Source organism: Schistocerca cancellata, chromosome 6 (genome assembly GCF_023864275.1).
Source record: "Schistocerca cancellata isolate TAMUIC-IGC-003103 chromosome 6, iqSchCanc2.1, whole genome shotgun sequence".
NCBI classification, from domain to species: domain Eukaryota; kingdom Metazoa; phylum Arthropoda; class Insecta; order Orthoptera; family Acrididae; genus Schistocerca; species Schistocerca cancellata.
Window position 1 is genome coordinate 256,610,525 of NC_064631.1, and position 16,269 is coordinate 256,626,793.

A 16,269-nucleotide genomic window follows, 5' to 3' on the forward strand; every position below is an offset into this window, starting at 1 on the left:
CAGCTCCAAAGAGAACTATGCTGAACATGTTAGGGCACAGAGGCAGGACTGTTTTGGACAAGGACCTCCTAAGCTCTGAAATTAACAGCCTTATGATGACATTCAGAAGGAATGGGTATTCTCTCCATGATATTAAATCGGCACTGTCAAGGAAACCAAGATACAATGTCATTTAAACGTGGCAAGAGGACCAACAAGTACTGGACCATCCATCCTGCAGTGTAGCAAGATCGGTGGAGTCCTACACAGGCAAGCAGTCAGATCAGTCTTTGGATGACCCATAAAAATTAAAGAAATGCTGCAACCAGTTTAGGATAATCCCGCCCTGAGAGTGCCAGGAATTTATAATATTCCTTGAGTGTGTGGCAAAAATTGTGTGGTACAGTCAATACAGACTGTTGACAATTGGTACATCAAGCATCACCATCACCTTAAAAAATGAGTGTTTGTATAAATCAGTGGTGGCACAGCATAGTCTGTTAAATAAGCACAAGATTTTGCTTGAACATATAAGAACACTTGCTCACTTGTTGACCTATAGGGACTCTGTGATAGGTGAAGCAGTTGAAATCAGAGTATGTGAAAACGACTTCAGTAGAGACATGGACTATGCTCTTAGTAACACATGGAAGCATGCACTTAATAAGGAAGAGCACACAGGAAGACCTCTTGCACCTTACTGCCTGAAGGGAGGAATAGTGTTACAAGCAATGCTGGATAGAGAGTGCAAACAAAATCTATGGATGTTGAGGACACCACCTCAGAGTGCACCATTTCTGTGTTGTCATCATGGTGATCCAGCCTACCAGATGGCATCCTTTGGTATAAAAGTTGGAGCCTCATCAGTTCATCACAGTCAATCTTAGCCCCTGATGATGATGATGGATGCAGACATCAAAAGTCTGCGATTTTATATGAATTTTATGCAGCAAGTAAACTGAGAACTCTTATTCAAAGACTCCATTGCAAAAAATTCGATAGCCATCCAGAATGAAGCACTCTCTGTAGAAGCTGCGCAGATGTCTACTTAAAACTTGATCATATTTTTAAAGCGACTTACTTAAACTGTTCAGAAATGTAAAACTGCCATGTAACAAAATGTAAAAACATAGTATCCTACAATCACAATATCAGTGATTTATCAGCTCACTTGAACAGATACATGGATGTAGCAGTTTTTAGGGATATGAAGTGGAATAATCACATAGTCTCAGTAATAGTTAAGGAACAGGGCTGAGTTCAGTTCATTGGTATGCTATTGGGAAAATGCAGTCCCCAAACAAGATTGCATGCAAAACAATTTTTCAGCCCATCATAGATGAGTATGGCATCAACAGCAAAAAGGACTAACTTGGGATACTGAACATGTACAAAGAATGGCAGCACTGTAGGTCTCATTTATTTGACCCATTAGAGAGTAATGGAACTACCAGAAAAATTAAAATTGATTGCTGGGCCCAATATGAATTGTAACCCTTGTTTTTCACGGGTAATGTTCTACGTGAGCTACTCAGGCATGCTGCGTGACTTGATTCAAAGCTTCAGTCTGATAATGCGTACCTCCTAATTTAGAAGCTGCACAGACTTAGTTGTATGTCTGGCAGGACTAGTATTCTTGAAATAAAAGACATAGTAAAAGAATGACAAGTCACATCATTTGAACTGTTTCCAGAACACAGGTCCAAAATACCTCACTTTCTAGGACATGGACAGGAGCTGTATTAAAAATGCACATGCCTGTTCTGCAGTTTCATCACAGTATCTTTTCACTGGCTTTCATACTCAGTTTGCAATTCTCTTCACTATTTACAATTTTTGAGGTTTTTTCTTTTACACATAATACAAAATACATCCAGCTTCCTCTCTAATTAATTATGTACTCATTATCGAACTGGATGATACAGTATCACAGTTTATAAAAAGTAATCAGCTACATAAAAGCCATTTGAGGCAGGAAAATCAATTAAGCAAAGTAGATCTACATGTAAACAAGGAAGCAGAAGTTAGGCTTCATTCTATCCATCATGACTTCATGACTTTTCTGTGGTGTCATACAAGCATCTTATACAAGTACCAATGTATTTTATTATATTCCAGTTGATTCCTAATTATCCAGTCTGATAGCTGAGTGGGAACTCTGCCCATTGCATTTAATTCCTGATGACATACTGACCTAACATAATCCAGAGTACTGCCATAGAAAAACCCTACTTACCTCCTTAAACATTTTGTTATGCTGGTTATTTATCTGTAACTATTTTGTATTTTGGTATTAAACTTTGTAACACAGTTGTACAGACAGTTTTCTAACCTGCAATACTTACTGTTGGAGTCATCAGTATACAGTTTGTTGACAGGCAGACAATTGTTTTCCCTGATGACTTTTATTCAGGCTATTATGTATGGATGTGAGATAACTTGACAAAATCTTTAGTTATAAATAATTTAGGGGAAAGGAGACCACTCACTAAATAGTAGAGCTGTTGAGTCATCGATAGATGGCTAGCTCATTGGCTCATCAAATGATTCCTTCCAAAAGCTTGCAAAGTTTTCTTTGTTGTTTGGGCGCCTGTGAATGGCTCAATACTTCTGCTATTCAGTGAGTGGTCTTTTACTCCAAAGTTATTTATATTCTGACAGAAATTTCCTTACAGTATAAAACATCTACTTTCTTCAGCATGTCAGCAGCAGAATTTATGAGCAGATGTGCCACAGAATTAATTAAATAAGTTTGTTCATCATTCATGTTCCCCTACGAGATCAAATTAAAACTATGAATTCGTGGTGAGCAAAATTTAGTTGCAATTAATTAGGAACAGCTTGGAAACTACAGTTACTTGCAATCAACATACACTCCTGGAAATTGAAATAAGAACACCGTGAATTCATTGTCCCAGGAAGGGGAAACTTTATTGACACATTCCTGGGGTCAGATACATCACATGATCACACTGACAGAACCACAGGCACATAGACACAGGCAACAGAGCATGCACAATGTCGGCACTAGTACAGTGTATATCCACCTTTCGCAGCAATGCAGGCTGCTATTCTCCCATGGAGACGATCGTAGAGATGCTGGATGTAGTCCTGTGGAACGGCTTGCCATGCCATTTCCACCTGGCGCCTCAGTTGGACCAGCGTTCGTGCTGGACGTGCAGACCGCGTGAGACGACGCTTCATCCAGTCCCAAACATGCTCAATGGGGGACAGATCCGGAGATCTTGCTGGCCAGGGTAGTTGACTTACACCTTCTAGAGCACGTTGGGTGGCACGGGATACATGCGGACGTGCATTGTCCTGTTGGAACAGCAAGTTCCCTTGCCGGTCTAGGAATGGTAGAACGATGGGTTCGATGACGGTTTGGATGTACCGTGCACTATTCAGTGTCCCCTCGACGATCACCAGTGGTGTACGGCCAGTGTAGGAGATCGCTCCCCGCACCATGATGCCAGGTGTTGGCCCTGTGTGCCTCGGTCGTATCCAGTCCTGATTGTGGCGCTCACCTGCATGGCGCCAAACACGCATACGACCATCATTGGCACCAAGGCAGAAGTGACTCTCATCGCTGAAGACGACACGTCTCCATTCGTCCCTCCATTCACGCCTGTCGCGACACCACTGGAGGCGGGCTGCACGATGTTGGGGCGTGAGCGGAAGACGGCCTAACGGTGTGCGGGACCGTAGCCCAGCTTCATGGAGACGGTTGCGAATGGTCCTCGCCGATACCCCAGGAGCAACAGTGTCCCTAATTTCCTGGGAAGTGGCGGTGCGGTCCCCTACGGCACTGCGTAGGATCCTACGGTCTTGGCGTGCATCCGTGCGTCGCTGCGGTCCGGTCCCAGGTCGACGGGCACGTGCACCTTCCGCCGACCACTGGCGACAACATCGATGTACTGTGGAGACCTCACGCCCCACGTGTTGAGCAATTCGGCGGTACATCCACCCGGCCTCCCGCGTGCCCACTATACGCCCTCGCTCAAAGTCCGTCAACTGCACATACGGTTCACGTCCACGCTGTCGCGGCATGCTACCAGTGTTAAAGACTGCGATGGAGCTCTGTATGCCATGGCAAAATGGCTGACACTGACGGCGGCGGTGCGCAAATGCTGCGCAGCTAGCGCCATTCGACGGCCAACACCACGGTTCCTGGTGTGTCCGCTGTGCCGTGCGTGTGATCATTGCTTGTACAGCCCTCTCACAGTGTCCGGAGCAAGTATGGTGGGTCTGACACACCGGTGTCAATGTGTTCTTTTTTCCATTTCCAGGAGTGTATATTCATACGTAGAAAAATAGAGCGGATTCCCAGTTACACTTCTGATTTTCGTGAGTTTGGAATGCCTGGTGTGATCCACTTACTGAGGAAAAATTTAAAGTGGCTCCTTTAAATAAAAAAGTGAATTAACATGCTACCTGCTGAAGCCTGATCAAATCAAAGACTAAAGTTAGACTGAGAGGGATGTTAATTCTTTTTAATCATAAATTAAAATAACATGTGATTGTTATTTCTTTTTGTTGTAGTGTTCATGTGGCTTGGGCCGACAGACCAGATCTGTGATCTGCATTGCGACTATTCGTGGGCAACAAAGAGTAACTCATGACTCCAGCTGCCCCCACGGATTAAAACCACCAGCTGAACGCAACTGTCAAGCCAATACTTGTCCATCTGAGTTATGGTTCACCTCTGACTGGTCACAGGTAATTTATAATTTCCAGAATGTTACTATTTGAACTCTAGAGTTAGAAATTAGTGGTGTCTTGCTTGTGCTATAAAATCTTCGTTTCTCTACAGAACTGTGCAGGTAAAATTAGATCTATATATCACTGCAGATAATGCACAATTAAAATCTTTGGAATCCTTTGTGATGGTTTGTATTTAGTCTGTGAATAATATTTCTGCTAAAACTGAAGAGACCAACATAATGTTCATATGATTATTGACAATGACATGTGTACATTACAAGAACCTTCAACAACCAAAAATATGATGATTTCCATGTACCTAGGATTGTGTCATTGACTTCCTTTCAAGGAATTGGCTATTACAGTATCTGAACTCTCAAACAAAATTTCTAGGATTGCAGCTGAGTAAATGGTGTCATTTTTCTTTACATGATACTTCAACAATTTCCCTATTTGTCTTCTGCAGGTGTTGAATTAAGATTTTATTTCTGTCTGTTTGGACTCCAAACAGACTGTTTCTGTGTGCCATCAAAGAGAACAAAACAATATCTCATAAAAATTTAAGACAAAAAAAAGTTTACTAAACTATAAAAAAGCTATAAAAGAGGAAAATATCAGAAGACTGTACCCTTCTATAACAAAATAGCTTAAAGGGTACTTATCCATGACCAAAGAATAAGTGTTAACATGTTTTTCAACATCATCATTTTTCTAGCCTTGTTTGTGTCTCCAGACGGTCTACTGGCAACTTTAATCATAGTGTGTGGCCAAATGCCCTTCCTGAAACCAGGATATAGTTCTCAACATGAGTTAAGAGAATTGAGTGTAGTTCCCATGCTTTACCTAAACTGTAGCTGCTGAATATCTGGAAAACACTTGTAGAGCCTCATTTTGATGCACTTTTTCCACTGCTCATATTAAAACAACGAACTTGAAGTTCATCTGAATGTTAACAGTGTCATACGTACATTAGAAGAACCCTGAACAAAATAAGTACAACATGTTATATCCTCTTCAAGAAATCCGTTATTATTATATTTCAAGGCTCAATAATTAACTGTAGTTTTTTCATCATCATCAGTGGAAGGCAACAGGAAACCATCACCGGAATCACTTCCCTAGACACTAATACGGTGGACCTCTCTGATGGGGCTTCCCCCATGACAAGACCTGCCGTAAGGCAGAACACAAAGATGTTGTGACTGTCTTAGACAGTTTACTCCTAATAGCTGCAATGTTATAGTCTCATGATCTGTAAATTAAAAACCAGCCTGTAGTTTTTTATCTAAGCAATGAAGAGCCTTTTCCATTTATGAAGAATATTGTCCAAATAAATTTAAAGTGGGTGCAGTATAGACCATTCTGACAATATAGCAGAATATAAGTGGAGATACTATTATTAACCATTCCCAAGCTGCAGAAAATCAGTAACAGTAACAACTCTCATATGTGTGGGAGGAAAATCTTAAACATTGCAGTTTTCAATGGTAATATTTAGCAGGTGTTGTATCTTCCCCAATACCCAGCTCATTGGGCTAGTTACTGCAGACAACCATCTCAATGAAGCACTGTATCTACAGCGCCTATGGAATCTATTGTCATGGTACTTGAAGGATGTGGCTTGACAACAAGGGTTGAGTGGGGTGCTAACTACTATTTGGTGTGGGACAAGCAATTCCGTACACTGATTATTTGGGGGTAGGGGGTAGGAAAATCATTCACTGATTTTGTTTAACATGAATTAGATATAAATCTTTCACCAAAACAAATATGAATATAGATAGTGTGGGAAGGTGCTTGGCAGTCAGGGATATTTTTGTTTTTCTTTCAAAGAGAAGCAATCTGGCGGTTTCCGGTGACTAGAGGGAGCAGTGTGGTGCTGGTGTGCCAGACTCCCACTCCCACTTTATTATTGAGCCTATATAGATTCTTGACAATAAATCATACCTATGGTATTGTTATAATTGTCATTACACCAACTCTCACAATGAACAAAAACTTGAACAAAATATATGATAACACATTTACCAAAGAATGAAAAATTATTTTGTAAAGAAAAAGATTTTCTATGATGATTTTTGTAAAATAAATCCCTTTAATGATCAATGAACTATTTAGGAATAAAGGAGACGACTCACTGAAAGGCAGAAGCACTGCATTGTCGACAGGTGCACAAACAAAAGGTACAGAGCTTTGCTTTGGTAGCTTTTCACAGACTAGGGCTTGAGATGGTAGGACACGAGTAGGTGACATGTATTTGACAGGGGTACTGGGATCCACACATGCACCCCCCCCCCTCCCCCACTCACACACACACACACACACACACACACACACACACACACACACACCTGATGGTGGCAAGGAGGATCCAGATGGCATAGGTTGTGAAACAACCATTGAAATCTCACATGTTGTGCTCTGGCCACTGCTAAAATGTCACCAAAAACAAAGTGGACCACACAATGGGCATTGTGCAGCAGATCACAACATGTGAGATTTCAAAGGGTGCTGCACAACCTATGCAATGTGTCCAACCATCTGCCTCCTGCCTCCTCTACCTGTACCCCTAGCTAGCTCACAGATGGCTCTCCACTTTCCCTCGAGCAGCTAGACGCTTCCTCCCAACCCCCTCCCTGCCTCCCACCTCTCTCTATTCCTCATCCCACCCTGCACCACCACCTCATCGCACTACACTCTCCATGGGCCAGGAAAGAGATGGCAATGGGCCAGGAAAGAGCTGGCAATGGGCCAGGAAAGAGCTGGCAATGGGCCAGGAAAGAGCTGGAAATCGACTGCAGGCATGTACATGTGTGTGTGTTAGATTAGATTAGATTAATACTAGTTCCATGGATCATGAATACGATATTTCGTAATGATGTGGAACGAGTCGAATTTTTCAATACATGACATAATTAGGTTAATTTAACAACATATTTAAGTTAATATAACAACTTTATTTTTTTGTGTGTTTTTTATTTTTCTTTATTTTTTATTTTTATTTTTATTTTTTTTTTTAATAATTTTTTTTTTCTTAATTTATATCTAAAAATTCCTCTATGGAGTAGAAGGAGTTGTCATTCAGAAATTCTTTTAATTTCTTCTTAAATACTTGTTGGTTATCTGTCAGACTTTTGATACTATTTGGTAAGTGACCAAAGACTTTAGTGCCAGTATAATTCACCCCTTTCTGTGCCAAAGTTAGATTTAATCTTGAATAGTGAAGATCGTCCTTTCTCCTAGTATTGTAGTTATGCACACTGCTATTACTTTTGAATTGGGTTTGGTTGTTAATAACAAATTTCATAAGAGAGTATATATACTGAGAAGCTACTGTGAATATCCCTAGATCCTTAAATAAATGTCTGCAGAATGATCTTGGGTGGACTCTAGCTATTATTCTGATTACACGCTTTTGTGCAATAAATACTTTATTCCTCAGTGATGAATTACCCCAAAATATGATGCCATATGAAAGCAATGAGTGAAAATAGCCGTAGTAAGCTAATTTACTAAGATGTTTATCACCAAAATTTGCAATGACCCTTATTGCATAAGTAGCTGAACTCAAACGTTTCAGCAGATCATCAATGTGTTTCTTCCAATTTAATCTCTCATCAATGGACACACCTAAAAATTTGGAATATTCTACCTTAGCTATATGCTTCTGATTAAGGTCTATATTTATTAATGGCGTCATACCATTCACTGTACGGAACTGTATGTACTGTGTCTTATCAAAATTCAGTGAGAGTCCGTTTACAAGGAACCACTTAGTAATTTTCTGAAAGACAGTATTGACAATTTCATCAGATAATTCTTGTTTCTCAGGTGTGATTACTATACTTGTATCATCAGCAAAGAGAACTAACTTTGCCTCTTCATGAATATAGAATGTCAAGTCATTAATATATAATAAGAACAACAAAGGACCCAAGACTGACCCTTGTGGAACCCCATTCTTGATAGTTCCCCAGTTTGAGGAATGTGCTGATCTTTGCATGTTACGAGAACTACTTATTTCAACTTTCTGCACTCTTCCAGTTAGGTACGAATTAAACCATTTGTGCACTGTCCCACTCATGCCACAATACTTGAGCTTGTCTAGCAGAATTTCATGATTTACACAATCAAAAGCCTTTGAGAGATCACAAAAAATCCCAATGGGTGGTTTTCGGTTATTCAGATCATTCAAAATTTGACTGGTGAAAGCATATATGGCATTTTCTGTTGAAAAACCTTTCTGGAAACCAAACTGACATTTTGTTAGTACTTCATTTTTACAGATATGTGAAGCTACTCTTGAATACATTACTTTCTCAAAAATTTTGGATAAAGCTGTTAGAAGGGAGATTGGACGGTAATTGTTGACATCAGATCTATCCCCCTTTTTATGCAAAGGTATAACAATAGCATATTTCAGTCTATCAGGGAAAATGCCCTGTTCCAGAGAGCTATTACACAGGTGGCTGAGAATCTTACTTATCTGTTGAGAACAAGCTTTTAGTATTTTGCTGGAAATGCCATCAATTCCATGTGAGTTTTTGCTTTTAAGCAAGTTTATTATTTTCCTAATTTCAGAGGGAGAAGTGGGTGAGATTTCAATTGTATCAAATTGCATAGGTATGGCCTCTTCCATTAACAGCCTAGCATCTTCTAATGAACACCTGGATCCTACTATATCCACAACATTTAGAAAATGATTATTAAAAATATTTTCAACTTCTGACTTTTTGTTCGTAAAGCTTTCATTCAATTTGATGGTAATACTGTCTTCCTCTGCTCTTGGTTGACCTGTTTCTCTTTTAATAATATTCCAAATTGTTTTAATTTTATTATCAGAGTTGCTGATTTCAGACATGGTACACATACTCCTGAATTTTTTAATAACTTTTCTTAATATAACACAGTAGTTTTTATAATTTTTGATAGTTTCTGGGTCACTACTCTTTCTTGCTGTCAGATACATTTCCCTTTTCCGGTTACAAGATATTTTTATACCCTTAGTAAGCCATGATTTGTTACAAGGTTTCTTACGAGTATATTTAACTATTTTCTTGGGGAAGCAGTTTTCAAATGCATTTACAAAAATGTCATGAAATAAATTATATTTTAAATTGGCATCAGGTTCACGGTACACCTCATTCCTGTCTAACTGCTGTAGGCTTTCCCTGAAATTTGCAATTGTTAAATCGTTGACTGAACGTACTACTTTGGAGGACTGTTTAGTATTGCTGAATGGAGCTATGTCATATATTGTAACTAGCTGTGCACCATGATCAGAAAGACCATTCTCAACAGGCTGAGCATTTATCTGGTTAAACTTATCTTGGTCTACAAAGAAGTTATCTATCAGTGAGCTGCTATCCTTTACCACCCGAGTAGGAAAATCAATAACGGGTGTCAAATTGAAAGAACCGAGTAATACTTCATGGTCATTTTTCCTATTACCCTCTTTCAGAGAATCTACATTGAAGTCCCCACAAATAATAATTTGCTTCCCCCTGTCTGACAGATAGCACAACAAGGAGTCCAAATTTTTCAGAAATAAATGAAAATTTCCTGATGGGGACCTATATACAGTTACAATTATAAATGTGCCTTTATTTAATTTAAGCTCACAGGCACATGCTTCTATATGTTTCTCTACACAAAACTTTTTTGTTTCTATACTTTTTGCACAATGGTAACTTTTGACATATATGGCAACTCCTCCTTTCTCCATATTTTCTCTCATTACATGTGCAGAGAGCTTATAACCACTTACATTTACCTTATCCATATCAGTAACAATGTGATGCTCAGACAGGCATAGTATATCTATTTCATTCTCAGCTTCTAAATCTTCTAAACAAACCAGAAGCTCATCTACTTTATTCTTTAAACTCCCAATATTTTGATGAAATATACTTACATTATTTTTAATTATACTTTTATGAGAACCTTTCCTTATTCTAACATTTGCAGTACTCTCCTGTCTGAGTTTCTCATTGTGCTTAGGCCTAGTTCCTATACCAGTGGTCACATGGTGTTCAGAGAGGCAGATTATGTCAACTGGGTTGGGTGACTTTAATTCATCAATGCAATTACCTAGGACTGACATACAACTTGGTGGAGATAAAATTTCTGGTGATTGGTGAAAATTTATAATTGGTAGCTGTGATTGGTGATCTAATGTGCTAGAATTGTGCTGTTTAATTTCTTTCCTAAACTGAAGATTTGTTTCAATCCTGACCTCTCGTAGAACTTGACATCTTTCTGTCTTACCTATCCTAAAAAAGGTGCTGCCCCAACACCTGTAACCACTGGTATTTTACCATTCATGGCAGTGCCTCCCCCCCTTAAATTTCCTGCTATTACCCCAGCCAGTTTCCCCTTCCCTTTCCTGTTGAGATGTAGGTGTGTGTGTGTGTGTGTGTGTGTGTGTGTGTGTGTGTGTGTGTGTGCGCATGTTTCTCCTACAGCTTGAGAAAGGAATTTCATTCTGAAAGCTAGCAAAGTAAAGCCCTGTACCTTTTGTTTGTGTACCTGTCAATGATGCAGCACTTCTGCCTTTTGGTGAGTCATCTCCTGTATTCATAAATAATTCATTATTCTCAAACAAAACTTTCCGTACATTATTATAGCTTTAATGATTAATGTAGAAATATTTTAGTTTTCATCAAAAACAAATGCTCATTCTAATTACTTACAGTAAGATGAAATCCAATGTCAAATCTCTATCATTCTGTTCAAATAAATGTGCTCCAGTGCATATGTAATGACAACATTGTTCTGTCATCTTGTTAGATTCTATTAACATACCTCATTCTGTAAGTCAGTTACAATTACCAGCACATTTACACAATGATTAGTGTAAGTTGAAAATCAATACATGGTAGCAAAAATACATTCATACAACAAAACTACAGTGTATCAGGATGTTTATTAATCAGACATATTATATACTTGTGTTGGTGAAATTCGCTCTGCTACGTTACATACCTCTTTGAACCAAACACACTGGTATCAGCCTTTGAACTTTCAGATTCATCTTGTTGACACCAGATGGCAGAACAACATTTGTGTATATGTTTTCCTTTTTTGTGGATTCCAGACTTGTATTTGAGACAGCTTTTGTAATTATCAAGACATCACACAATGGAGCATGGCTTCTTGAAACTTCCTGTAGTCCAAAATCCAAATAGTAATTACTGCAGGGGATGTAACAGTCCTTTGGCTGATCTTGAGGAGGATTTGCTTTACTCCCTAGATCTGCGCAGACATATTAGGGGGAGTTGGAATGTTCTATCCCGACAATGTTAAATTTAGTGACTTGGCTTGGTATTTCAGGAATCACTGTAGCCATTGACATGAAACTTTTACAGGACATTGAACTGTATGTTCTGAGTCTACTGAACTACAATAATTGCATTTCAGCTACTGCTTTCGGAAGTACAATTTTTTTCATTACATGGTTAAAAATCACTTTGAACAGACGTCAATCAAACGTAGCGTACAATATCAAATATAATGAATAACAAACTCTGAACAGACATCAATCAAACGCGTCAATCAAACGTAGCGTACAATATCAAATATAATGAATAACAAACTTTGAACGGACGTCAATCAAACGCAGCGTACAATATCAAATATAATGAATAACAAGATAATTGATGATGGATGAATTTTGTGTACTTTTATTGTACATTATCCTAAATAATTTTAATTATACATAACATTATGTTCTTCTTTTAGTTCAGTAGACTCAGGATATGTATGTTATTACTCTCTGAAAATTTGAATACTCTACTTGAAGTGATTTTCTGAGATTTAGGGAAAAATGCTACAGAAAATGTAAATTTTCAGGAATGGTTTCTAAAGTTTCAAAAGACTGTAACTCACTTAATATGTGCTTAATTCTTAATTTTTAATCACTCAGAAGCACCCTGCACCATACTGTATATCATGCTCTTGATCTTTTTCCAAGTTTTTTCTTCTTTTCTTCTTTCTGGACTCCTTAGTGGCCAACTGTGCTGCATACTCTGCTTTATCAATGCGAACCTTGTCCATCCGTTCAATTTCTCTGGTGGATTTTGCTCTAGGATTAATTCCCATATGCTGTAGCACTTTCACCCTACCAATGATGCTATCATTAAACGCAATAACACCATCACTGACCCCCGACTTTAGTGTCTTCATTCCAACAAAAACATTTTATGGCAAGCGAGTCCATATAAGATTACTGAACATCTCATTGGGATTTTGAGTCTGACCATGCAGACAATTCTTCAGTAATTCAAGATTTTCCAGGTCCCTGTAAATAGGTTTTATGATATCCATGACAGCTGCTGGGATGGATGTTTATGACTGTATGAACTGTTTGAGTACTGGGCATTGTGGTAATTGCACCATGAATCAGGTCCAGGAGGGCAAAGGTGGTGTACTGGTTTTTCATCAGTTGACAGTCTGTGGAAGAAGTTAGTCCATACTGTCTGCTTCATTTTTAACAAATCCTCAGTATTATTTATAATGACCATCCCATAATACTGCTGTAGTTCATCAATTATTTTGTCTGTCAGCCTGCCTCATATGGTTTTACCATCAGAAAGTTTCTTGTCTCTCGAACTTTGTTTCAATTTCCTCAACCTGATGCCCATCCTCTTCTGGACATGACAAACACATTCCAGTTTTGCGATAATCTCACCATAAGGCTGTGTGGCTACTACACTGTTATATGCTTTTGAGTCTCCATCACCCAAGAAGTTGGTGTAACACTCTCCCCTTTCATTCACAGATCGACTAAAAATTCCAATAGTTGCAGAGGCATCCACACCACCACTCATTCCTTCATAGATTAGATTAGATTAGATTAGTACTTGTTCCATAGATCATGAATACGACACTTCGTAATGATGTGGAATGACTATCTGTCAGACTTTTGATGCTATTAGCTAAGTGACCAAAGACTGTTGTGGCAGCATAATTTACCCACTTCTGAGCCGAAGTTAGATTTAACCTTGAGTAGTGAAGATCATCCTTTCTCCTAGTGTTGTAGCCATGTACACTGCTATTACTTTTGAATTCGTTTGTATTGTTAATAACAAATTTCATAAGTGAATATATATATATTGTGAGGGTACGGTGAAGATCCCTAGCTCTTTAAATAAGTGTCTGCAGGATGATCTTGGATGAGCTCCAGCAATTATTCTGATTACATGCTTTTGTGCAATGAACACTCTTTTACTTAGTGATGAGTGACCCCAGAATATGGTGCCCTACGAAAACAGAGAATGAAAATAAGCATGGTAAGATAATTTACTGAGATGTATATCCCCAAAATTTGCAATGACCCTAATAGTATAAGTAGCTGAACTCAAACGTTTCAGCAGATCCTCAATGTGTTTCTTCCAGTTCAACCCCTCATCAATGCATACACCTAGAAATTTTGAATATTCTACCTTAACTACCGATTTCTGATCGAAGTCTATATTTATTAATGGTGTCATTCCATTTATTGTGTGGAACTGTATATACTGTGTTTTGTCAAAGTTTAATGAGAGCCCGTTTGCAGAGAACCACTTAATGATTTTCTGAAAAACATCGTTTACAATTTCACCAGTTAATTCTTGTCTGTTGGGTGTGACAGCTATACTTGTATCATCGACAAAAAGTACCAGCTTTACATCTTCATGAATATAGAATGGCAAGTCATTAACATATATTAAGAACAGCAGAGGACCCAAGACCGAACCCTGCGGCGCCCCATTCTTGATTGTTCCCCAGTTTGAGAAATCACCAGTTTTTTTGCATATTATGAAAACTTCTTATTTCAACTTTCTGCACTCTTCCAGTTAGGTATGATTTAAACCATTTGAGCACAGTCCCATTCATACCCCAGTACTTGAGCTTATCTAGAAGTATTCCATGATTTACACAATCAAAAGCCTTAGATAGATCACAAAAAATCACAACAGGTGACTTCTGATTACTTAGAGCATTTAATATTTCATTAGTGAAAGTGTATATAGCATTTTCCGTTGAAAAACCCTTCTGGAAACCAAACTGACATTTTGTTAAAACTTTATTTTTGCAAAGGTGTGAAGCTGCTCTGCAATACATTACTTTTTCAAGAATTTTGGATAAGGCAGCCAGAAAAGAGATTGGGCAATAGCTGTTGAGATCAGACGTATCCCCTTTTTTATGCAGTGGTTTAACAATGGCATACTTCAGTCTATCTGGGAAAATACCCTGCTTCAGAGAGCTATTACATATGTGGCTAAGAATTCCACTTATTTCTTGGGAACAAGCTTTTATTATCCCGCTGGAAATGCCATCAATTCCGTGTGAGCTTTTATTCTTGAGAGAGTTTATTATCTTCCTAATTTCAGAAGGAGAGGTGGGTGGAATTTCAATTGTATCAAATGGTGTGGGTAAGGCCTCTTCCATTGACAGCCTTGCTTCTTCTAATGAACATTTAGATCCTATTTTCTGTACAACATTTAAAAAATGTTATTCAAAATGTTTTCGACTTCCGGCTTGTTGTTTATCAAGTTTCCATTCGCTTTGAGGGTGATGCCGTCATCCTGTACTCTTGGTTGCCCTGTCTCCCTTGTAATAATATTCCAAATTGTTTTGATTTTGTTATCAGAGGAATTAATCTCAGACATGATGCACATGCTTCTGGACTTTCTAATAACCTTTCTTAATGTAGCACAGTAGTTTTTATAATATTTGGCTGTTTCTGGGTCGTTACTCTTTCTTGTTGTTAGATACAGTTCCATTTTGTGGTTAGAAGATATTTTTATTCCTTTAGTAAGCCAAGGTTTTTTGCATGGTTTCTTATAATTAGATTTAACTACTTTCTTGGGGAAACAGTTTTCAAATTCTCGTACAAGTGTATCATGAAATAAGTTATATTTTAAATTAGCATCAGGTTCCTTGTACACCTCATCCCAGTCTAACTGCTGAAGATTTTCTCTGAAATTTATAATTGTTGAGTCATTAATTGAACACACAACTTTGGAGGGTAGTTTTGAATTACTGAATGGAGCTATGTCATATACTGTAATTAGTTGAGCATCATGATCAGAAAGGCCATTCTCAACAGGACAAGAGTTTATGTTTCTAAACCTATCTTGGTCTGTAAAAGTGTTTATCAATGTGCTGCTGCCCTTTACTACCCGAGAAGGGAAATTAATGACAGATGTCAAATTGAAAGAACCGAGCAAGACTTCCAGGTCATTCTTCCTATTACACTCTTTCAGTTAATCAATTTCTGTCACAGATATGCCCTTCTTTATTCCCTGATTTACACTTATAACAATGTTTGGCTAAAATCTGGAAATCCATTACCTTTCCACACTGGTCACCGTAGCAACAGAATTCTTAGAATTGTAGCGCGCTTCTGCAAAGTGCCATCAAAAGCTACTGGTATGTCAGTCATACCATCATTTATTTGAACAGCTTTATTTGCAGCACCCTTCATTGACTCACATGCAACAGATTCCACAGCAGCTCCAATAAATCCTGCATACTTGTCGATTTTTACAGGGTGGGCGTGGCACATTCATCACGGCACACATTGTTTCTGCTGCAGTCTGT

General features: G+C 38.5%; 1 protein-coding gene across 1 annotated transcript in view; it reads left to right on the plus strand.

Moving 5' to 3' along the window:
• Positions 1-16,269, plus strand: part of LOC126190931 (ADAMTS-like protein 4) — a 732,673-nt gene that overhangs the window by 672,550 nt on the left and 43,854 nt on the right. The window contains exon 11 of the mRNA XM_049931570.1: positions 4,522-4,698. Within this exon, the coding sequence (XP_049787527.1) occupies positions 4,522-4,698 (177 nt within the window). The remainder of the gene's footprint in view (positions 1-4,521; positions 4,699-16,269) is intronic.